This window comes from Mustela nigripes, chromosome 13 (assembly GCF_022355385.1).
Source record: "Mustela nigripes isolate SB6536 chromosome 13, MUSNIG.SB6536, whole genome shotgun sequence".
Classification (NCBI taxonomy): domain Eukaryota; kingdom Metazoa; phylum Chordata; class Mammalia; order Carnivora; family Mustelidae; genus Mustela; species Mustela nigripes.
The window spans coordinates 36,897,291-36,923,439 of record NC_081569.1 but is presented as its reverse complement, the minus strand read 5'-3'; the positions used below and the strand labels follow the sequence as shown (position 1 = coordinate 36,923,439).

The 26,149-nt window shown below is 34.4% G+C and overlaps 1 protein-coding gene across 9 annotated transcripts in view; it reads left to right on the top strand.

Moving 5' to 3' along the window:
• Window positions 1-26,149, top strand: part of ZNF280D (zinc finger protein 280D) — a 136,987-nt gene that overhangs the window by 45,001 nt on the left and 65,837 nt on the right. For all 9 annotated transcript variants that reach the window (XM_059371989.1, XM_059371987.1, XM_059371988.1 and 6 more), the window contains 5 exons: window positions 14,134-14,357; window positions 17,436-17,593; window positions 18,356-18,456; window positions 19,557-19,703; window positions 25,996-26,130. In XM_059371989.1, the coding sequence (XP_059227972.1) occupies window positions 14,134-14,357; window positions 17,436-17,593; window positions 18,356-18,456; window positions 19,557-19,703; window positions 25,996-26,130 (765 nt within the window). The remainder of the gene's footprint in view (window positions 1-14,133; window positions 14,358-17,435; window positions 17,594-18,355; window positions 18,457-19,556; window positions 19,704-25,995; window positions 26,131-26,149) is intronic.

The window sequence follows — 26,149 nt, the reverse complement described above, 5'->3', positions numbered from 1 at the left end:
TTTCCATTTTATTTTATCTCTTTTTGGTGTTCCAAAATTCATTGTTTATGCACCACACCCAGTGCTCCATGCAATACGTTCCCTCCATAGTACCCATCACCAGGCTCACTCCACCCTCCACGGCCCCCTCCAAAACCTCAGTTTGTTTCTCAGAGTTCACAGTCTCTCATGGTTTCTCTCCCCCTCCGGTTTCCCCCATCTCACTTCTCCTTTCCATTTTCAATGTCCTCTGTGTTATTCCTTATGCTCCACAAGTAAGTGAAACCATATGATAGTTGATTCTCTCTGCTTGACTTACTTCACTCAGCATAATCTCTTCCAGTCCCGTCCATGTTGATATAAAAGTTGGGTATTCATCCTTTCTGATGGAGGCATAATACTCCATTGTATATATGGACCATATCTTCTTTATCCATTCATCCGTTGAAGGGCATCTTGGTTCTTTCCACAGTTTGGTGACTATGGCCATTGCTCCTATGAACACTGGGGTACAGATGGCCCTTCTTTTCACTATATCTGTATCTTTGGGGTAAATACCCAGTAGTGCAATTGCAGGGTCATAGAGTAGCTCTATTTTTAATTTTTTGAGGAATCTCCACACTGTTTTCTAAAGTGGCTGTACCAAATTACATTCCCATGAACAGTGTAAGAGGGTTCCCCTTTCTCCACATCCTCTCCAATACTTGTTTACTTTCTTATTAATTTTGATCATTCTAACTGGTGTATGGTGGTATCTCAATGTGGTTTTGATTTGAATCTCCCTGATGGCTAATGATGATAAACATTTTTTCATGTGTCTGTTAACCATTTGTATGTCTTCTTAGCATTCATTCCTGATTAAAACGATTCAAAGTATAGTGGTAGAGGGAACATTCCTCAACTTCATAAAATTTTTCTATGAAAAACCCACTGCAAATATCATCCTCAGTGGAGAAAAGCTGACAGCCTTCCCTCTGAAATCAGGAACACGACAAGGATATCCACTCTCCACTGTTCAGCATAGTACTAGAAGTCCTAGCAACAGCAATCAGACAACAAAAAGAAATAAAAGGTATTCAAATTGGCGTGAAAAAGTCAATCTCTCTCGCAGATGACATGATACTTTATATGGAAAATCCAAAAGACTCCACCCCCAAAATGCTAGAACTCCTACACCAATTCAGTAATGTGGTAGGATACAAAACCAGTATACAGAAATCAGTTGCTTTCTTATACACTAATAATGAAAATACAGAAAGGAAAATTAGAGAATTGATTCCATTTACTATAGCACCAAGGACCATAAGATACCTAGGAATAAACCTAACCAAAGAGGTAAAGGATCTGTACTAGAGGAACTATAGAACACTCATGAAAGAAATTGAAGAAACCACAAAAAGATGGAAGAGCATTCCATGCTTATGGGTTGGAAAAATAAACATTGTTAAAATGCCTGTACTGCCTAGAGCCATCTATACATTCAGTGCCATCCTGATCAAAATTCTACTGGCATTTTTCAAAGAGCTGGAACAAACAATCCTAAAATTTGTATGGAACCAGAAGAGACCCCTGAATTGCTAAGGAAATGTTGAAAAAGAAAAACAAAACTGGGGCATTACGTGGCCTGATTTCAAGTTTTTCTACAAAGCTGTGGTCACCAAGACAGCATGGCACTGGCACAAAAACAGACACATAGACCAGTGGAACAGAGTAGAGAGCCCAGATATAGACCCTGAACTCTATGGTCAAATAATCTTGGACAAAGCAGGAAAAAATATACAGTGGAAAAAAGACATTCTTTTCAATAAATGGTGCTGGGATAATTGGACAGCTATGTATAGAAGAATGAAACTCGACCATTCTCTGATACCATACACAAAGATAAACTTGATATGGATACAAAACCTCAAAGTGAGGCAGGAATCTATCAAAATCCTAGAGGTGAACATGGGCAGTAACCTCTTCGACATTGGCCACACCAATTTCTTTCACGATATGTCTCCAAAGGCAAAGGAAACAAAAGTGAAAATGAACATTTGGGACTTCATCAAGATCAAAAGCTTCTGCACAGCAAAGGAAACAGTCAACAAAACAAAGAGGCAACCCACGGAATGGGAGAAGATATTTACAAATGACACTACAGACAAAGGGCTGATAGCCAAGATCTATAAAGATCTCCTCAAGCTCAACACTCAAAAAACAGATAATAATGTCAAAAAATGGGCAGAAGACATGAATAAACACTTCTCCAAAGAAGACATAAAAAAAGACATTTTTATATAGTTTCTTCAGTTATCTTATTTTTGTGTCTATGGTAATATGTGCATATCACATTATACAATGAAAATCTAAATTTTACATTTAATTTTCAACAGTCAGACTTAAGTCCCAAATGATGGAGCATTTCATATGAAATAATTATTTTAACTCCATTCAGAATGTAGCTTATGTAATTGTCCTTAATTAATTCAGGTTTTTTTGTTGGAGTAGTAAGCTCTTGAAATTAAATTTCAAAAAAATTTCAGGGGCACCTGGGTGGCTCAGTTGGTTAAACAGTTGACTCTTGATTTTGGGCTTAGGTCCTGATCTGAGGGTCATGAGATCCAGCGTGGTGTTGAGCCCAGATTTGGACTCCAGGCTGGGTGAGGAGTTGGGCTTAAGAGTTTCTCCCCATCTTCTTCTGCCACACCCCCTAAGAAAAGGAAAAAAAAAGAAATTTTCAAAGTACAAATGAAATATGGGGTGTAGGTAACATTTCACTTGAAATATTTTAGTGTGTATTACAGTATCCCACTATGGTCTGAGGATAGCCTATATCTTCTTTGTATGCCTAGTATAAATGGCAGGAAGGGGAAGAGGAAGAAAAAGGTCCAGGTAGATTATATGAAGAAAGAAAGGAAGGAGGGGTGGCTTTATGGCTTGGAACAGCATGGAGTCTGCTTGGAACTCTCTCTCCTTCTCTGCCTCCCTCCCAGCCTCCACACTCACTTTCTGTCTCTCTCTCAAATAAATAAATAACTCTTTAAACAAATACAACGTTTGACAGAAAAAGAAAAAAAAAAAGGGAACTTTTTAAAGAATTTTAAATACCATCTCTTTATTCATATACAAACCTGTATTTGGTCTATCACTACTCAGCTCCCATAATACAGTCCCTGATAACTGCACTTGTGTTTTCTTCTTGTATGAGAATTAACCTGTACAAGTGCTTTCACTTTTTTAATCTGTATAATGTTTTGATGAGATACCTTTTTTTTTTTTATGTTTTCAATTTGGAAAAAAGGGTTAAATTCTTTAATTAACTTTTAATTACTTGAGTAGGTAATACAGTGATACTATTCAAAATAAGAAGTTTATAAAGTCACACAAGTGAAAAATCATAATTGTGTCTCTTATTTACCTGGTTGCCAGAATGGCTCTCAAAGAATTTTTATTAGTTGGTTTTTTTATTTTCCCCAGTTTTCTTTTTGCATATACAGGTAACAGAAATGTTCTTATTTCCTTTTTGTTTTATATATAGTTTATTATATATACTTCAGTACTAGGGAAACTAGCCATTTTCCAAAATGTAGCTTTACATCCAAAATGTATTATTACATTGTTTGGGATTAGTCATATTAGAAACAACCAAAATTTCATACAATATTCATGTAATAGAGCAATACTACACAACCTTTTTAAAGAATGGAATCTCTATAATAGGTTATGATATGGAAAGATCTCCAAGATATATTTTTGCACTAAGTTAAATATAATGTGAATAACTTACGTGTGTTTATGTCATAAAGTGTTGTGATGTAATAGGAAAAGGAAGTTAAAAACTGAGTAGATTCTTTGCATTCTAGTTTATGTATTTTATATATCAGTTGAAGTTTTAGTATTACAACAATGATTTCCATTTTTGAAAAATGTGATTTTTAGATTCTTTATAAATGACTTTTTGCTGTTATTCAAGATAAGTAGATGACTACATCAAGAAATAATGTTTCAATAAAGAATATCTAAAACATAAAGCAAAATCCTACAATAATAAGAGCAATTTATCTGAGACCATGTGCCAGACTACTAAACTTTAAATATATTATCTTATTTAATCCTTAGAAAATTCTTTGAGATTGACATAATATAATTCTCATTGTTTTATAGCCAGTTTATTTAAAGACATATTAAAGACATAACAGTTTATCTAAAGACATAATATGTCTTTTATTAAAGACATATTTAAAGACATAAAGGCATTCACACTTTTAATGGTAAAAACCCAAGTTCTAACAAATTTTTCCTTTTTTAGTGTGTAGGTTATTTGGTGTTCATGGAAACTTGAAAATAGGTAAAAAATTTAAGTTATAGAATTCGATATTTATCAACCAGATTTAGCATATTAATTACATTATTTAGATATTTGTATTTTTATTTATTTTGTTGTCTGCTTGATCTTACACGGATTGAGCAACACCATATATCAGTCTACATCTTTCATTACTAATATTTTCTTGGATATATTGCAGTTCTGTTTTAAGATTGTTGTTTTTGACATAGATGAATCTCATAATTGTATACATCCTTTAACATTTTTATATGTTCTTTTTGTCTCAATGTTTAATGACTTTTAGGCTTACAACCCGTGGTTTCTTATGGTTTCCATTTGTCTGGTATATTATTTGTGCGTCCTTTTCTTTACCCTTTTAAATCATGTTATGCCCCTTGGTTTCAGTAGAGTTGATTTTTCCTTTGTGATCCTATATGAAAATCTCTTTTGTTATGGCACTTGAGTTAAACTTATTTGTATAGAGTACATGATAGAGTTACTTGGTCTTGGTTCTGTCATAATTATTTATTTCCATATGTTTTTAAAGATATTTATTTATTTATTTATTTGAGAGGGAGAGAAAGAGCGCACAAGTAGGGGGAGCAGCAGGTAGAGGGAGAAGGAGAAGCAGGCTCCTCACTAAGCAGGGAGACTGATGCAGAGTCCTGTGATCATGACCTGAGCCAAAGGCAGATGCTTAACTGATTGAACCAATGAGGCGCCCCGGCACGGTTTTTTCATTATATTTATTTATTTATTTAAAAATCTTTCATTATGTGGTTGCTTTGTATGTATGTAGCTAAGGTTTTTAGGGAAGCTGTATTTTTGTTCTCATTTAATTTTAATGTTGATATAATTCTAATAGTCTTCTATTCCTTTGGCCATTCTTTAATATTAAAATTAAAGTAGTATTAAATTTTCTGTTCTTAACCCACCCATCCTTACCTTCTCCTCTCCTACCTGATTTTAGTAAGTGTTATCTTTCTGAGTGTTTACCTTTGTACCATCAAGATTTCTCATACCTATACTACTTCATTTGGTAGCTCTAAATGATATTCTTTGATGTACTGTTAGTATATGTGAGGTAATCATGAACCTTCTTAGCCTTATGTTCATTGTCCTTTTACCCCCTCCACAGTTTTTATTTGTTGGTTTTATCATTTTTTCATTGCCATGGCAGATAACATTTGCATTTGATTTTCTTAACCTTATTTCTGTATTTGTTACAATCTTTTCTCACAGTAAATATATTCAGTGTTGATTACCAGTCTGTTGCTTACCGTTTCTTTAGTTATCTCGTTTGGCTGAAGTTCATCCTCTAGAAATTTTCCTCAAGAAGTAATAGTTTTGAGTTCTTTCATGTTCAAACAGTTTGACTATATTCCATTCTTGAAAGATAGATAGTTTGGCCATATATAAAGTGGTTTGGATCCGTTTCTGGGTTCTGTTCTGTTCCATTGATCTGTGTGTCTGTTTTTGTGCCAGTACTGTACTGTCTTGATGATTACAACTTTGTAATACAGCTCGAAGTCTGAAATTGTCATGCCATCAGCTGTGGTTTTCTTTTTCAACATACTTCGAGCTATTCAGGGTCTTTTCTGGTTCCATACAAATTTTAGGTTTATTTGGTCCAGTTCTGTGAAAGAAGTTGATGGTATTTTGATAGGGATTGCATTAAATGTATAGATTGCTCTAGTTAGTATAGACATTTTAACAATATTTGTTCTTCCAATCCAAGAGCATGGAACATTTTTCCATTTCTTTGTATCTTCCTCAGTTTCTTTCATGAGCATCCTATAGTTTTCTGGATACAGATTCTTTGCTTCTTATGTTTGGTTTATTCCGAGGTATCTTATGATTTTTGCTGCAATTGTAAATGGGATCAACTCCTTAATTTCTTTCTTCTGTCTCATTCTTAGTGTATAGAAATGCAATTGATTTCTGTGCATTGGATTTTATATCCTGCCACGTTGCTAAATTCCTGTATGAGTTCTCGCAATTTTGGAGTGAGGTCTTTTGGGTTTTCCACATAGAGTGTCATGACATCTTTAAGAGTGAGAGTTTGACTTCTTTGCTGGTTTGGATGCCTTTTATTTCTTTTTGTTGTCTGATTGCTGAGGCTCAGACTTCTGGTACTATGTTGAACAACAGTGGACATCCCTGCCATGTTCCTGACCTTAGTGGAAAAGCTTTCAGTTCTTCCCCATTGAGAGTGATACTTACTGGGGACTTTTCATATATGGCTTTTATGATATTGAGGTATGTTTGTTCCCTTTATCCCTACACTGTGAAGAGTTCTTTAATAGTTTTTTAAAAAATATTTTATTTATTTATTTGACAGACAAAGATCACAAGTAGGCAGAGAGGCAGGCAGAGAGAGAGGAGGAAGCAGGCTCCCCACTGAGCAGAGAGCCCGATGCAGGGCTTGATCCCAGGACCCTGGGATCATGACCTGAGCCGAAGGCAGAGGCTTAACCCACTGAGCCACCCAGGTGCCCCTATGAAGAGTTTTAATCAAGAAAGGATGCGGTACTTTGTCAAATGCTTCTTCTGTGTCTGTTGAAAGGATCATATGGTTCTTGTCCTTTCTTTTATTTATGTAGTATATCATATTGATTGATTTGTGGATGTTGAATCAACCTTGTAGCCCAGGAATAAATCCCACTTGTTTGTGGTGAATAATCCTTTTAATGTCCTGTCAAATCCTCTTGGCTGGTATTTTGGTGAGAATTTTTACATCCATGATCATCAGAGATATTGGTTGGTAATTACCTTTTTTGGTGGGGGTCTTTGTCTGGCTTCTGGGATCAAGGTAATGGCTTCATAGAAAGAGTTTGGAAGTTTTTCTTACATTTCTATTTTTTGAAACAGCTTCGGAAGAGTAGGTATTAGTTCTTCTTTAAATGTTTGCTAGAACTCCCAAGGGAAGCCATCTGGCCCTGGGCTCTTATTTGTTGGGAGTTTTTGATTACTACTTCGATTTCCTTGCTGGTTATGGGTCTGTTCAGGTTTTCTGTTTCTTCCTGGTTTAGTTTTGGTAGTTTATACTCCCTAGGAATGCAACCATTTCTTCCAGATAGCCTAATTTGTTGGCATATATAGTTGCTCATATGTTCTTGTAATTGTTTATATTTCCTCAGTGTTGGTTGTGATCTTTCCTCTTTCATTCATGATTTATTTGAATCCTTTTTCTTTTCTTTTTGATAAGTCTGGCCAGGGGGTTATCAGTTTTATTAATTCTTTGAGAGAACCAGTTCCCAGTTTTGTTGATCTGTACTATAGTTCTTTGGTTTCTGTTTCATTGATTTCTGCTCTGATCTTTATTATTTCTCTCCTCTTGCTGGGTTTAGGGTTTATCTGCTGTTCTTTCTCCAGCTCCTTTAGGTTAAGGTTAGGTTGCGTATTTGAGAACTTTCTTGTTTCTTAAGAAAGACATACATTGCTATATACTTCCCTCTTAAGGCCACCTTTGCTGAGTCCCGAAGGTTTTGAACAGTTGTGTTTTCATTTTCATTTGTTCCCATGAATTTTTAAAATTCTTCTTTAACTTTGTGGTTGACCCATTCATTCTTTAGTGTGATGCTCTTTAGCCTCCATGTATTTGAGTTCTTTTAAATTTTCTATTGTGGTTAAACTCAAGTTTCAAAGCATTGGGGTCTATAAATATGCAGGGAGTGATTCCAGTCTTTTAGTACCAGTTGAGACCTGATTTATGACCCAATATATGATCTGTGCTGGAGAATGTTCCATGTTCACTTGAGAAGAATGTGTATTCTGTTGCTTTAGGTTGCAGTGTTCTTAATATATTTATGAAGTCCATCTAATCAAGTATGTCATTGAAAGCCCTTATTTCCTTGTTGATCATCTGCTTAGATGATCTGTCCCTTGCAATGAGTGGGGTGTTAAAGTCCTCTACTATTATTGTATTGTTATCAATACGTTTCTTTAATTTTGTTATTAATTGGCTTATATAATTGGCTGCTTCCATGTTAGGGGCATAAATATTTACAACTTTTAGACCTTCTTGTTGGATAGACCCTTTAATTATGATATATAGGAAAATTGGGACAGCTACATGCAGAAGAATGAACGGGACCATTTCCTTACACCCTACACAAAAATAGACTTGATGAAAGACTTAAATGTGATACAGGAATCCATCATAATCCTAGAGGAGAACACAGGCAGCAACTGCTGTTACCTTGCCTGCAGCAACTTCTTCTTTTCCTTTTTTTTTTCAAAGATTTTATTTATTTATTTGACAGAGAGAGAGATCACAGGTAGACAGAGAGGCATGCAGAGAGAGGGGGAAGCAGGCTTCCCACTGAGCAGAGAGCCCAGTGTGGGGCTTGATTCCAGGACCCTGAGAGCATGACCTGAGCCGAAGGCAGAGGCTTAACCCGCTGAGCCGCCTAGGCACCCTGTCCACAGCAACTTCTTGCTAGACACGTCTCCAAAGACAAGGGAAACAGGCAAAAATGATCTTCTGGGACTTTATCAAGATAAAAAGCTTTTGCATAGGATAGGAAGCAGTAAAAAAAAAAACCTAAAAGGCAGCCTATGGAATGGGAGCAGATATTGCAAATGACATATCAGATAGAGATAGTATCTAAAATCTATAAAGAACTTAACAACACCCAAAGAACAAATAATCCAATCAAGAAATAGGCAGAAGTCATGAAGTGACATTTCTTCAAAGAAGACATCTAAATTGCCAACAGACACATGAAAAAGTACTCCACGTCACTTGGTATCAGGGAAATAGAAATTAAAACCACAGTGAGATACCACCTCACACCAGTCAGAATGGCGAAAATAACAAGTCAGGAAAACACAGGTGTTGATGAGGATGCAAAAAAGGAGAACCCTCCTACTCTGTTGGTGAGAATGCAAGCTGCTGCAGCTACTCTGGAAAACAGTATGGAGGTTCCTCAAAAAGTTGAAAATAGAGCTATTGCACAACCCAAAATTGCACAGTAGGGATTTTCCCCAAAGATACAAATGTAGTGATCCTGAGGGGCACCTGCACCACAGTGTTTATAGCAACAATGTCCACAATAGCCAAACTGTGGAAAGAACCCAGATGTCCATCAACAGATGGATAAAGAAGATGTGGTGTTTGTGTGTGTGTGTGTACATACACATCACACAATGGAATTCCACACAGCCATTAAAAAATTAAATTTTGCCATTTGCAAGGACATGGATAGAACTAGTGTATATTATTATGCTAAGTGAAATAGGTCAATCAGGGCAAAATAATTGTTATATGTCCTCAATTACGTGTGAATTTAAGAATTTAGGGAACAAAACTAGAATATCGTAGGGTTAGAGAGGGAAAAGTAAAGACTAAGAGAGGGAGACAAATCATAAGAGATTCTTTTTTTTTTTTTTTTAAAGATTTTATTTATTTATTTATTTATTAGAGAAAGAAAGAGAGAGCAAGCGCGAAAGCGAGCACATAAGCAGGCAGAGTGGCAGGCAGAGGTGGAGAGAGAAGCAGGCTCCCTGCTCAGCAGAGAGCTGGATGTGGGACTTGATCCCAGGACGCTGAGATCATGACCTAAGCTGAAGGCAGAGGCTCACCCGACTGAGCCACCTAGGTGCTCCAAGAGATTCTTAGGATCATAGGAAACAACTTGAGGGTTGCTGGAGGGGAGAGGGGTGGAGTGATGGTATATCTGGACGCTGGACATTAAGGAGGGCCTGTAATCTAATGAGCACTGGGTGTTATATAAGATTGATGAATCAGTTACCTCTACCTTGGAAACCGGTAACACGTTATATGTTAATTAATTGAATTTAAATTTAAAAGATTAAAAGGATGTAAAGTAAGTTGGATCCTACTTTGAGGATCTTGTTTGTGGTGGTTCTGTTTTATAATATTGAATATTGCTGTTGAGAAATCTGGTATAAGCCTGAATTATTTTGCTCTTTATAAGTGATTTGATCTTTTTGCCTAGCTGTCCATACGATTCTTTATTTTGGAATACTGATAATTTTATAATGACTGAGTTGGTGTTGGGGTTTGGGTCAGTCTTCTCTGATATATAACATGATCTTTCTGCTTATATGTTTGTGTCTTTATTTTAGTGTATGTTTGTTTCTTGTTTCATATTCATATTTTAAAATACTGTCCCATACTATTGTTTTGTCTTTTTGTGGGAGGGGAGAATGTTGTCCAGTATGCATTCGTTTGATGTCCCTTGTCTGGCATATCTGTCATTTTCTTTCTAATCCTTTTAGCACTTAAATTTTCTTTATTTGCTTTTGTCATTGTCAGTCTTTGTGTCCTTCATTTTATTTTCCAGTGCCTGTTCACCATTGTTCTTTCTGTCTTTATCTCTCTGATTTCTCTACTTTTCCCTCAATTTTGCCACTCCTTTTTAAGATCTCTTTTGTCTTGCCATCTCTTGTTGCTTTGTGGTTTTCCGAATAGACACAGTTACTTCATTAAATTTTTAAAAATTTGTAGCAAAAATTTTGGATACTATTTTCATCTGCAACTGCTCCATGGTGTTTTTGTCAGAATTTTATGTTTTCCTCCTTATCTTATTTTTGTTTAGATGTAAGTTTCAATCATAGTGAAGAGCAAGTTGGATTTTCTTGGGCTAACTCTTGTACAAGGCACATTTTAGGAAGGATTGCCAGGATAATCTTATATCCTACTAACTGGTTTATACACCTTTTTGCTGGGCAGAAGGCTTTCTGTAAATGTGACTTGTGTGTCTGCTTTTTATATGTAGCATTGCCTAATTTGCTTCTCAGTACCAAATGAAGTCTGGGGCACTTGTGGGATCCTTCTTGCCTCAGCTTCTGTACCTGTTTTTATAAACACAGTATGTAGCTTTGCACTTCAGGATGTGTCTTTCACCTTTAGAATGCAAATTTTTGCTGAGACTTTCTAAGATCTGTTACTGTTGGGTCCATTTGACTTCTCTGATCTGCTTCCAACTACATGTCTTCTGTCTGAGCTTGGCTGCTTTGGGTAGTGCTGTCATATGTTGTAGAGTCTGTGGATTTTATCTGGCTGCTAGTTTCAATGAAAATAAATTTTTAGAATTTGGTTGTTGTGGCTTTGGATGAGTCCCAGCAGGAGAAGGGGAAAATGTTGACTTATGTAGGCTGATCATATGGGAACTTCTTTTTTACTATTTAAAAATAACATCTCACTTTCTTTGTTCTGAAAACCTAACCTAAATTTTAGGCACAAACAAAGCAATAGAACATGGTATCTCTGCTGGGAGGAGTGAAGATGAGAATGTTATTTAGGTGGTATCCGCTGTTTGTCAAATTACAATAAATGGCTTTAAAGTATTAATATTCTGTCTCCAGGAAAATAAGGGATAATCCAGGGCTACAGTGAAGGGCTAGACCCAAAAGCGTTTTAAGACTGAAAAAAAGATACTTTCTTTGGGGTTCTTTGCTTTTCTCTCAATTACTAAATTTCTGAACTTGGTTGTCCATTCTTGGTTTTCAGTGGTTTATTGCTCATCTCTCTTATAGGGATCCAAAACATTGCTTAAAAGATACCATGAATAAAAGTAATGTAGCATTGTGTGTCAACTGTCCAAAAAAAAAAAAAACATGTTAAGATTTGTATGCTTATTTTTAAAATATGTTCCCATCTCTTTAATTAAAAAAAAAAGAAAAAACAGCTAGCAATTGATCATCTGTTATGTATATTATAATTTATGAGCATTTAAGGTAATGTAATGCATCCAAATTAGATGTTTCTAAAAAATATAACCTTGTAGCACACTCTACTATGGACTACTTAGGTTATTTTGTAGATTTCGGAAAAGAATCAAGTCTCAAATGTGACTCAATAACTTCTAAACGTGTGAAAACCAGATTTAATGTTTGAATATATATGATTGTCCACATTTTCTAATTAGAGACACTGTTCTGTATTATATCATTTTTGTGCATTATAATGTTTCTCGTTGTTTGAGATCACTTGTGTGGTAAAATTGCACATACCGTCAGGGATTTTTTCCTATCAAAATGAAACTACAAGGATATATCATTTGTAGTAACACATGTCTTTATTTTGAGTTATTTTTCTGATAGTGCTGATGGATTTACTCTGAACCATCCTTTTCTCCACTTATCCTTAAATTAAAAACCAGCATGTTCTAGAAGGAACTTTGCCTTGTAATAGTCCTTAGAAATAGTTGGACTTTCCTAAAGTTGAATTCTTAAATATTACATGTGTCCCAAGAAGTATCTAGAAACTTCTCATTTCCCTCTTTTCGTTGTGGTGTCATTTCAGCTGTATGTATTGAGTGGTTAGCCTCAGAGGATCATGTAGTATTAGGAACCTAATGTATTTATCCTTATTTAGCTTATAGATGCAACCTTAATTCCCAAATGCAGATTATGTCACTATTTGTGGGCTAATTTTATTCAGTATTTTTTCCCCTTTTAGATCTATCTTCTATTTTTTTCTTGGTGTTTTTTCCCCTAAAGGTTTCAGAATTGACAAGTGAACAAAATAAATGCAATTGAAATGTTAATAGGTCTGTCTTGGATCAAAGACCCAGCTTCCCATGTGATACAGACCATTTTACCTATGATTTAACATTTCAGTGTGGCAGGAGAGGAAGTGGATGTTATCTTAGACTCTTGACTCTGGGAAATGAACTGAAGGTTGGGGAAAGGGAGGTCGGTGGGGGGGATGGGGTACTGGGTGATGGAAATTAAAGAGGGCACATGATATAATGAGCACTGAGTGTTATATTCAACTAATGAGTCATTGAACATTGTATCAAAAAGTAATGAGGTACTATATCTTGGCTAATTGGGTTTTAAAAAAAAGGAATAGAATTCTGTTAGAGTTTCAAACTTTTTAATGTTGTTATTAATTTACTAAATAACACATTTAGGAAGGGTTTAAGTCAGCTGGTGTATGTTATAAAAGAATTACCTGGGTGGCTTGTTGAAAAATAAAGGTTTCTGGGCCCTGTATCTAGATAATGTTGTAGTTTATGAGTCTGAAGTGGGCCCAGGAATTAGCATTTTGACAAGTACTTCTGGTTTTTCTCATACAGGTCTTCTTTGGACTGGCCTTTGAGAAAAACTGCCTTAGAGAAATTCTACAACTGAAAATAATGTACAATAAATGAATTAATTATGTCTTGTTAAAAAAAAAGCTCATGTATGAAAGTATTCCACATTAGAACCAGTTTATGTGACATCTTGATTTTATTCATGAGGAATTAAATTTCCCCTTCAAATATTTAAGGATCGAGATTTCAAGGTGTAACTGTAGAATTTTTCAAGATGTAACTAAGTTTTAAAGAATTGTTAAAGATCTTTATTTCCTCACACATTTTCTAGCACCTTGCATCTGGGCAATGGCAAATTAGTTGTGTTCAGTTTTTAGTTCTAACTAGATATGAAATTTCATGTATCACTTGATAGTTAAACGTATACATTATGGCATGTAAAACTACATTTCCTTTCAATGCTCTATCTTGACATGGATATGAAATGAATGAGTTTAATTTAGTTAAACATTTATTATTCAGTATACATATCTGAAAAAATAAATTGCAAGGAAAATAACTATTAGATCAATAGCCAAGTCCTAGTTTTAGGGTTATTCTTTTAAAAATTTTTGTTTTTTTTTAAAGTTTTGATTTTTAAGATAATAGGAAGATAATAGGTGTTTATTGTTATTTAGAGTGTGAGTATATACCACATACTTTTAAATTAATATTTTTCCTGACATATTACCAAGCATAGTTTTACATGATCTGACTTTAGTTGTAAACAGAATTGTTTTTTGGTAATCTAATTTTTTTAAGGGATAAATAAAACTTCTTTTTTTTCTCTTTCAGTACTGTTGTCCAGACATGATAAATAACTTTTTAGGACTGGCTAAAACAGAATTTTCAAGTACAGCAAATAAAAACAAGACTGTTGATTCAGAGAAAGGAAAATTGATCATGTTAGTTAATGACTTTTATTATGGAAAACATGAAGGAGATGCCCAGGAAGAACAGAAGACTCACACAACTTTTAAATGCTTCAGTTGCTTGAAAATTCTTAAAAATAATATTAGGTATGTAAATACTTACTTTCATTTCTGTTTGAAAATTGGAATGCCGTAGATATAAATGTTTTATCTTTATCTTATATTTTTCTGTCATTCTAGATAAACAATTTTAATTTTTTCTGCTAAGGACAAAGGCAGATTGTCCTGTTGAAAAGCTTTTGTTCTTTCTTGTAATTTAGAGTTGATGCCTGGATTTACTTAGTTGTATTTGTTTAAGATAACTTAAGAAAGGACAAACTTCATTTCAAATAAGGGGAAATTAACTTTTTCCCTGTATTATCACTGTTTTAGGAATTTTCATGAGATTATTTCATTTTTAGCTGCGTTTGAATTTTATGTTTCTTCACAAGAAGAACCACTTGAGTATGTCCAGTTTGACCTCCTCCATACTAATCTTACTTAATGCTCAAGTCTTTTAATTCAGATTTATAATTTTTAGAACATTTCGCTTGCAGGAAAAGTGATCTTCTTTAGAGAAGTACCAGTTCTAGAAACAGATCTGCTTTGATTTTAAAATTTAACCCCTTTAAAAATTAGAAATTTAATTTCCAGTGGAATTTTGAATTTTATACATGTATGCTTTAAATTTTAGGAACTTTACTTTGTGATCTTTGAGTTTCATGGCATATTAGTAACTGTTATCCTATAAGTGAGTGTGCAACAAGAACAAGGTAACAAGACATACTGATTGATATTTTTCAGTGGTTATATAGCTTGACATTTATATTAGGTAAGATTGTTTTTATACCATTTTATAATAAAAATGTTCAGACATGCAGCAAAGTTGAAAAAATTTTACAGCAGATAACTTGTATGCTTATCACCTTGATTCTGCCATTACCATTTTACTATCCTTGCTTTATCATATATCTGTTCATTCTTCTTTTAAGCTAGTTTTTTCTTGTGCCTTTCAAAGTAAGTTGCAGACACCATTATACTGCCCTTAGATTCTGAGTGCGTATGTTTGTGGAAACATACATATGTTTGTCTTTATTAACTTTGTAAATAGCATTCTTAAGTACCTGTAGGGTACTTCTGGATGCAGTATTTATTTCATTTTCTTGTGAGTTATTGGGTCCAAAAAGAAGCATGTAGAAAAACCCTGAAATACATCGTGATATACTCCTATAACAATTATTAAAGCCTTGTTCATGGTGGTGCTTTATAGTTTCCAAATTGTTTCACATGTTATTTCATATGAGCCTTCATATTTCTTTATCTCCTTTAAACTTTAACAGCCATCAATAGTTAATAATTTAACAGAAGGGATATTATACTTTGTGATATAGCACTGAAACAATGGAACTCTGTCACCTTTTTCCATATTCATAGTAAAATACACCAGAAAAATCATGTTAGTAAATATGGTGATAACATAGAAATATGTTTCACTGACTTAGTTCCTTGTTATATTTAAATATGTATATATCAGAAGTTATTTCGGCAATAGCTTTTGGCTTTTCCTTTGAGACTAGCCCACTTAATATTAAACGTATGAAAATTAAATTCCTTTTTTGTTATTATTTTAGAAGAGTAGTTACATATTTTTACAGTACCAGAATATTTCAAAATTTAAAGCAAACAGCATTTATATCATCCTGGAATTGAGCATTTTTTGAAATACTGATTGTTTAGGAAACATAATCTTAATGGTAAATTAATGGTAAATGGTAAATACTTTGTAACCAAAGAAGTTTTATATGTTAAACAGTAAAAATTGGAAAGACAAATTGAATGGTGTTTGTAGAGAATAGTAGAAAACTAATAGCTATAGATTTTTATTCTCTGCCTTGTCAGCATAGTGTGGTATGATTTTTTTTTCCTCCTACATTGAATATCACCAAAAACAGGTTGATTTTATTCTGTGAACATCCTTTTAAGAAGTTTGCTTTTATATTTCCTTCATTTCCATCTGTTGGTTTAAGTAGCTTACATTCCCAATGCGGGCTCATATAATTGTGAGAAAGCTTGCTAGTTAAGAGATTATTTTATATAGATACACTTTAATTGCTTAAAGTTGTGAGCTGAAAGTTAAATGGCTCGTGACCTTTTTTCTATATATAAATATTTAGCCAATATTAAGATTTTCTGTAAGTGTTTGTAGAGCTGGGGTTAAAACCAAGGAAGGACAAAAAGATATGTCAGTGTGCCATAACCTGTTCAAGAGAAGTACTACTGTGGAGGTGTGAAAGATAGATAAACGTTATAGCCTTCATGGTGACTGCTATCCAGATTGATGACATTATCACTTACTTTCAAGATTCTTTCCTTTATGGGCTAGAGTGAATAATTGTTAATAGTTGACCCAGACTAAAAATTGTTACAACTTTACTTTCAAATTCAGCAAAACGCTTCAGTAAGCTCGTTTAAATAGGTATTCCCATTTATATTGCACTCTTTGTTGTTGAAGGTCATAGTTCCTGCTCATAAGAAGCCTTTTAAGGAAGCTGAAATAGCAGAATGTAAAACTGAAAAATGGACAATGCCTACAAAGGGCACAGTCTGCAAGTTAAAATGAACAGTCTGTGCTAACAGTAAACCAGTATCATTAAATAAAACAAAAGGTTCTTATAATTGTAGGCATTAAAATTGCTATTACAGGCATTTAGAAACCAAGACACAAGTAAAAATACCAGTAATTTGTCTTTTAAATAGCTGGAATCTATTGTATATCTTCATGGCCCTAAAAGATTTCTCTTATGATTGTAGCTGCTTTTGGTGGTAGGGTTTCCTTCCTTTGAAGTATTTTATTTAAAAATGTAAATAGTATTCATGTATGGAAAAATAGCCTGCTTTTTTAATCTTTAAAAAAATTTTAATAATCTGAAATGATTAAGAATTTGAACAAATTAGTGATATTTCAGATTAATTACATTGATGAATTCTTTTAAAGCAAAGATGTTTATTTAGCCCCTTAATTGAAAGTGATTATTTAAAACACATGGTTTTCTAGAGGATTTTAAGGCTTTTGGGATTTTATTTTGAATAATATATCTGTAGTTTTAAGATTTAGACTCAGATACTTATTTGTTAGATTTTTGTTTTTAAATCTGAACTTTTGCACCTGTTGACAATCATTTATAGGTTTATGAACCACATGAAACACCATTTGGAACTTGAGAAGCAGAGCAGTGAGAGCTGGGAAAACCACACCACCTGCCAGCACTGCTATCGTCAGTTTCCCACACCATTTCAACTGCAGTGTCACATTGAAAGCACACATACACCCCATGAATTTTCTAGTAAGTTACAGTTCTACTTAAGTATTGGATATTATCAATTTTGATAATGTAAATTCTGAGAAAGAATCTTGTTAGAAACGTCAGACTAAGAAAAAGACTGGAATTTTGGGGGGCAAAATTGGAAAAGTCTTAACTTACCTAAATTTTTAAAACAAGTCATTGAAGTTCCTCTTATAAATAATTCATTAAAGTAAATAACCTGTGCATTATAGGTGGGGAACTAAATTAAAAACTTCAGATCATTGTTTTCAAATATGAAATTAATGCTCTTCTTTTAAACTTGAATAAGAAAAGTAACTACAGTCATAGTTAAAATCACATATTTTGGAGCTAGATAGCTTGAGTTCAAATCCCAGGTCTGCCTATTAATACAGCTGTGTGATCTCAGGCAAGTTACTTAATATTTGAATAGTGGAGATAATAGAAATATCTGCTTCATAATGCTGTTATGGGAATTAAATAAGCTAATGTAAGTAAAGTTCTTAGAACTGTGTTAGGCATACAGTTAAAAACTGTGTAACTGTTGTTTATCACCACCAATACTGTTGTTATTTTTGTTGATATAGATATATAAAATGAATACATATATATATATATATATATATTTGTTTTGTTTGCCTGGTGAAGATACCTTTTCTTTTATTGAGGTATAAGTGACATATAGTTTCAGTTATATAACATAATTTGATATTTGTGTGTGTGTGTGTATGTCTGTATCTATATCTTAAAATGGTATAATGTCTTTCTCCTCCCCACTTTTAGCCATTTGCAAAATCTGTGAATTATCATTTGAAACAGAGCATATTCTTTTACAACATATGAAGGACAATCATAAGCCTGGGGAAATGCCATATATTTGCCAGGTATACACATATTTTATTGTTTACTTAGTGTTTGTTTGGTTTGTTTGTTTCTGTTGTCTTGATTTTCAGATTTCAACCTACTGGGACCCAGAGGCCAGCAAATTTTTTCTGTAAAGCACCAGATATAAAGCTCCTCAGGCTTTGAGGGTCATATAGTCTGTGTTGCAACAGTCATCTCTGCCATTGTAGCACAAAGGCTGCCATAGACAACAAGTAAACGGATGTGATCCAGCTCTGTGTTTATTTATTTAAACTCTATCTTTGCACTAATGATGTACTATATGGTGTCTAACAAAACACAATAAGAATTAAAAAAAAAATCTATGAACACTGGAATCTGAATTTCACATAATTTTCATAATTTTCAAGAGCCATGAAATATATTCTTTTATTTTCCTAACCATTTAGATAAATTTGGTTACTAAAATTAAAATTCCTCTTGTAAACTATTTATTAAAAAAAAAAAAACTTTGGCATAACTCATGTATTATCTGTGGGATCAGCAGAGAGTTGAAATTGGCCCATAGGCCATTTTATACCTACTCGTGATTGGACAAAGAAAAGCCCTGTGGCAGTAAGACAAGCATAGGGACTTATTTTATCATATAGGGGAGAATGTAGGCATACAAGGGAAGTACGAAATGCTTTTCGTTATAGAGAACCCTACCAAATGCTTTGGGATTAGCATTTTTTCAGAATTTGAAGAAGAAATAGAAAAAGAAGATAAAAATACATTGCAGTGCCATAGCTTGGAGGCCATCTATAATCTAAAGGAAGGTGCTGTTTTATGACAAAAGAAAGAAAACTTTACAGAACAAGAGGTGTTAAAGTGTGAAAATTCAAGTTAAGGTGGGGGTGGTAAATAAAAAGAAGGGAGCCTAGTTGTAGTTTGGGAAGTATCCCTAAACTTTGACAGATAACTTTTCTGTCTCAAAGATTATCTTTTGGTGTTTACATTAATGAGATTCTTGTTTATGTAGGTATCAGAGCTGAATGAGAAATAGTTGATGTTCTTCTAAACAAATGACTTTATCATTATTACTTTGTAATTGCATATCATTATACATTTTCAAGTTAAACTAAACTTTCTTTATTTGTAGGTTTGCAATTACAGATCATCATTATTTTCTGATGTAGAAACTCATTTTAGAACATCCCATGAAAACACTAAGAACTTGCTGTGTCCATTTTGCCTCAAAGTTATTAAAATTGCAACACCCTACATGCATCATTATATGAAGCATCAGGTGAGATTTACCAGTTCTTATTTGTTCGTGTTGTTTTAGCAAAAAGATTATTACTTAGGACATTAGGTTTGTTCTGCAAAGGAAACAAGATTTTCCAAATGACATGATTAATTTGGAATTTATGCTGAATTACTTATAAAACTTCCACTTCTGGGGCGCCTGGGTGGCTCAGTGGGTTAAAGCCTCTGCCTTCGGCTCAGGTCATGGTCTCAGGAGCCTGGGATCGAGCCCCGCATCAGGCTCTTTGTTCAGCAGGGAGCCTGCTTCCTCCTCTCTCTCTGCCTGCCTCTCTGCCTACTTGTGATCTCTCTTTGTCAAATAAATACATAAAATCTTTAAAAAAAAAAAAACAAAAAAAACTTCCACTTCTTTTCCTTCCTTCCTTTCTGGTGATGTTGTGACTCACAAGTGAAAATTCTGAAAGATAGCTAGAAATTGGAAACCTAGGATTGAAAGGGAAAAGGGCAGATGAGTGGAATACCCATAAAATTTGATATTTCAGAGGCCAAGAGTGGGCATGGGAATGATTTTAAAGGTAGTTATCAGAGTAAAGGTGAGCTTGAACTAATAAGAAAAGATTGAGGATTCATAATCTTGTTTTCCTTCCAACCTAATTTCCATTTTTTATTTTCTTTATGATGAAAATAAATGTTGTTATCTTTGAACAGACGTGGTCTTTTATAGCTGCCAGTGATAAAGGGAACAGTAATGACACTTACTGCTTGGTATATGAACTCTGCCAAAGAACTGTATTTAGGTCATCACCTGTTTTGTGGATGAATTCTGCTAGTTTTGCTATATAAATTCTTACACTTACATTATATTATATTATTATATTATATTGCACCAGTATTAGCACTTAACACCCTTTTCTTGAATTCTGATGTTATGCTTACTGTTCTTTTCCTGGAGCAATTAAACCATCCTTTGTTTGGGCTGAAAACTTTTATGTAACCCTGATCCTATTTTTTTTTTTAATTTTATTGATTTATTTGACAGAGAGAGATCATAAGCAAGCAGAGAGGCAGGCAGAGAGAGAGAAGGAAGCAGGCTCCCTGCTGAGCAGAGAGCCCGATGCGGGGCTCGATCCCAGGACCCTGAGATCATGACCTGAGCTGAAGGCAGAGGCCTTAACCCACTGAGCCACCCAGGCGCCCCAACCCTGATCCTATTCTTAAGTGTGCTTGAAAGAGCAACAACAGTATTTTGTTTTTTTTTTTTTAAAGATTTTATTTATTTTTTCAGAGAGAGAGAGAAAGAGTACAAGTAGGCAGAGTGGCAGGCAGAGGGAGAGGGAGAAGCAGGCTCTCTGCTGAGCAGGAGCCCCATGTGGGGTTCCATCTCAGGAATCTGGGATCATGACCTACGCCGAAGGCAGCCGCTTAACCAACTGATCCACCCAGGTGCCCCTCAACAACAGTGTCTTTGACAAAATCACAAGTCACTGGATTTACTGAATCTGATCATGTAATCAAGTTTTGCCTCCTCCCTAACCAGCTCATTGCACTTTTTTATTATTGATGAAATTGGCATGCTGGTTGGTGCTCTCTTTGCTTTCAGTTCTAATCATTCGATTGTCATGAAATCAGGTTGTGGTTTTTAACTTGGAAAGATCATAAAAGTAGAATTTCCAAGTGAAATTTTTTTACATTTTTATTTAAATTCCAGTTAGTTAACATAAAGTGTAATATTAGTTTTCAGTGTAGAATTTTGTGATTCAACACTTATTTAAGATACCCAATGTTCATTACAACAAGTGCCCTCCTTTATCCCCATTACTATCTAACCCATCCTCCTGGGCACCTCCCCTCCTGTAACCATCAGTTTGTTCTCTACAGGTAGGGGTCTGATTCTTGGTTTGCCCCCCCCGCCGTGTTTGCTTGTTGTTTCTTAAATTCTACATATGAGTGAATCATATAGTAATCGTCTTTCTCTGACTTATTTCAGTTAGCATAATACTCTATAGTTGTACCTGTGTCACTACAAATGGCAGGATTTCATTTTTTTAGAACTAATATTCCATTGTGGGTGTGTAAAATGTATATGTATATATATATTTATAAAATATATTATCAAAATGAATATCCAAGTGAATTTTTTTATCCAGTTTTATCCTCTTTATCCAAGTGAATTTAGTATCTCCTATGCTGTGGTGAGATGTTGGGATGATACTCATCTTTGAGAAGTTCTGGCAAAATCTTTCTATTCTAGGTTTCCCCAACAGTGTTCCATCAGGTGTTAATGGATGTTTTCCCCCAAATGGTTACTAGAAAAGAAAGAAATTTGGCAAATACTTAAACAATATCAAATAGTTTTGCTTGTCTGTTTTTTAAAACAGGACTTCTCAGAGCTTTTAATATGCTAATGAATATTGTAAATCTCCAAGCAACAGATATAGTGCTTATTAGTTCCCATTATTTTTTTGTCCCTTGAGCCCTTTATTTGCATAATATGTATTAACATTTTTTGAGGAATAGAGTTCTGGAAACCCTATTCTTGGTACTCTTTATTTCATCTTTGGGCTTAAATTTGAATGGGAGAATGAGATATAAAATGGTAGTGCTGTTTCATTATGGATCTTTTATCATAATTTTCCCCATGTGCTTTCTTAAACTCCAGAGTGAGATGTAGAAATGGGAAGAATGATAATTATGAGAGAGATGTGTGGACCCACTGTGTGGGCTATGTGATTTATAAGGTTTTTATACACTGAGTTATATGTTTTGTCTTGCGATTGTTGCCAGTTTTTCTTTTTTTTATATGGAATATTTAGGAAGGTAAACAGAGTAAAGGGAGGGGAATCTATTAATAAGGATCATCAGCATCCTTCAAGATATTTACAATTTGCGTAATTATTTTTGAAGACTGGAACACCATAGCTGAGTAGGACTATAAACTTATAGTTAAGATTACATCATTAGTGCGGTATTAGACAATAAGAATTGTTGGTTCTGTGGCTCATTTTATTGTCTTCAAAAACTTTGGTTGTAACTTTCTTTTAAAAAGCTGTATTAAGAGCTCAGTGGGTTAAAGCCTCTGCCTTCAGCTCGGGTCATGATCCCAGGGTCCTGGAATCGAGCCCTATGTCAGGCTCTCTGCTTGGCGGGGAGCCTGCTTACTCCTCTCTCTCTGCCTGCCTCTCTGCCTACTTGTGACCTCTCTCTGTCAAATGAATAAATAAATAATCTTTTTTTAAAAAAAAGCTGGATTAAGTCTCGGGTGATTTTAGAGTTAACAATCTTTGTATGACTTTTAAGAAAGAATAAAAGTGATTTCAGATGTGTAAGATATGTTCATTAGATCTTTAGTAAGAATTTTAAGCAGTTAACATATGAAGTTACTTACCTTATGGCAAGTATTTATCATCTTCACAAGTATTATCATCCTCACAATCACCATATATGTACTATTATTTCTAACTTTTAGGTGAGTCAGAGTTTTAGAGAAAGCAACCTGCTCAGTGTCCTACTACCTAATAAAAAGCAGAATTAAAATTGCACTTCAGAGCCCAGGCTTATACTGCTTTTCCAGAGACCCAGATTTCACATTGACCTTAGGTCTAAGGGCAGAAATTACGTATAGTCAGAATTAACTCTTAAATCCCTCGAGTCTCCCAAACAGTGTGGTATATGTATCAAAAAAGTACAAAACAGATCATTAGTCCTCTAGCCTTGGAACAGATCACTGTTTCATTGACTGAACATGATGTTATTTTAAAATGTACTGTTTATTACTTTTATTGCTTTGAAATGCATTCATACGTAAGAGACATGTTTAAGACTTAGGTCCAACTAAGAGAATAGAGGATTAATTAGCCTATCTCATGACTGGACAAATGTTCATTGAATGGAATGGCAGACGTTTTGAACTAGTTAAATTGTACCTGCTTCTCATTTGTACTTTCTCTATCAGTCTCTTGCTTTCTGCCTCACAGTCCAGTTATTTAACAAATATCTATTGCATGCCTTACTGTGTGCCAGGGGCTGTTTTGGGTATTATATTAGCAGTAAATAAAACAAAGTTTGTGCCTTCTGGAATTTGAATTATAGTAAAGGAAGATAAATATATGTGGACTTACGTTTGAATGTATATGCTTGCTAGCTGGTAATAGTACTGTGGAAGGAAAATGTGGAGGGTAGAGAGTACCAGGGAGGTGTTGGGAGTGGAGAAACGGTTGCTTGTTTATGTATGTGGTGTGGTAAAACAGGAGCCTTTCTGAAGGAAATAAGGAATAAGCCATGTGGAAATCTGGGGAGAGAAATATTCTGTAGGCATTGAAGTAAATATAGACATGGGGCACTCAAAGAACAGCTAAGAGACCAGCTGTGGCTAGAGCAGAGTAAACTAGTATGAGGAAAACTAGTAAGAGGTAAGCTTGTAGTGATAAAGCATAGGCCAGTTTATGCAGCGCCTTGTAAACCAGGAACAGGGCTTTAGAAAACTATCAGAGCATCTAAGTGTCTGAACAATCTGCTGTGTTTTAAGATCATTGGCACCTATGGGGAGAATAGACCACATGGAGGAAAGAACATGACAGGAAGAATATAAAGGAGTCCAGGTGAGTGGCTTGGACCAGTCAGTAGTAGGTAATGAGGGGTAGAAAGATGATGAAAGTTCCCAAAGGTAGAGCTGACAGGTTTTAATATGGGGTGAGCTACCAAGTGTTTGTCCAAAGGAGCTGCAAGAATGGAATTTTCATATACTATCATAGGAGGAAAACTGAGAAAACAGATTTGGGGGGGGGGGGCAGGAAGATAGGGAGAAAATCCAGAATTCAATTTTGTCCCTGTAATTAGTGCTGCTTAGGTAGTGATGTCAAGTAGACAGATGGATAGATTGTATTTAACGCCATGAAACTAGATGAGATAACCTGGGGAGTGATTATAGATAGAGAAGAGGTTTCTGGGAATTGGATTCTGGTGAACTTTCTTTCTGTCCTTTGCCTTAGTATCTGTTTCTTAGCTGAGTTTTCTCTTTTTCTGCCTATTCCCTCAGCACATATAAGTGAATTTTAAAAAATTGCCTGTATCTATGATAAATCCAATGCACCACACTTCTAAAATAGTCTTAAGATGCAACTAGAATAGTAATACAAACCCATTATATTTATACATTTCTTTGAATTTTGTAAAGAGCTTTGATTTATGAAATGCCTGCTGTATGCTAGTAACTGTGCCAGGTACTTCTCAGTATATTACCTTGTTCGAATTTTATAAATGATTGAGTGTATTTTAATGGAAATGGTGATATATTTGGCAGAATGTAACTTTTGAGAAAACAATCTTTTGTATTTATGTATTGTTTAAGTGTGTGTGTGTGTATATATATATGTACATACATATATCATTTCTTAATGAGAGCATATGAATAAGATTGTAGATGCTATTATATAGTAGAAAGAAAACTGGGTCAGGAGTTGGCAGTGCCAGTGACTAGTAATGGGGGAATGATTTAGATTTTTCTTGAATCTTGTTTTCCAGCTATAGAATAATAGCAGGATTGGGTTTAAAGAGGGACTCACACAAGGGATCTTAATCAGTAAATAGATTAGCAGTAGTTGTCTGATTTATGTCTCCATGTCAACACTGTTCAATGTTCATGTGGCTGTTGAAGTTAAAATTACTTAAAGTCAAATAAAATTTAAAAATCCGTTCCTGTGTTGCACTTAGCACATTTCAGGTGCTCAATAACCTATGTGGCTATAGGCTACCATATTGGACAGTGTAGCTGTAGAACATTTTCATCATTGCAGAAAGTTACATTAGAAAGCACTACTTTATACAACCATTTCTATAACAACCTTTTTTGAAATGTCTGGTTAAATATTTGAATTTATTTTACCAGCTTGTCAACCAACTTAAAATAGCAAAGATTAAAAAGAATTTACTTTTTTCCAGGATAAAAACGTAGTATAGCTCTTTTTAACCATGTGTCTAAACACTGTAAAATCACAATTAGATGAGCTTTCACACCACTGTTGAGAGAACTTCCATTAACCTACAGATATAATGAATCTTGGAACACTGAAAAAATAAAATTTAAAAAAAAAAAAAAGAACCTACAGATACTTTTATGTTCAGTTTCCGTATAGGAACAGACATTTTTGAAACCCAAATACTAATGCAGAGTATGTAAAAAATGAAACAATATTTTGCTGTTATTTATATGGGTGATATAAAGTACTAGTTTTTAAATTATTTAGGTATCATTAAAATGAAATCAGAGCAGTTTAAGCACACAATATTTGTGGTTGTAGAAATTATTTTTCCTCCCTTTTTCTGTTTTTAAACAGAAAAAAGGAATACATCGTTGTACAAAATGCAGACTGCAGTTTTTGACATGCAAAGAGAAAATGGATCATAAGACTCAACATCATAGAACATTTATAAAACCTAAACAACTGGAAGGGTTGCCTCCTGGAACAAAAGTGAGTTTAAATATGTTGT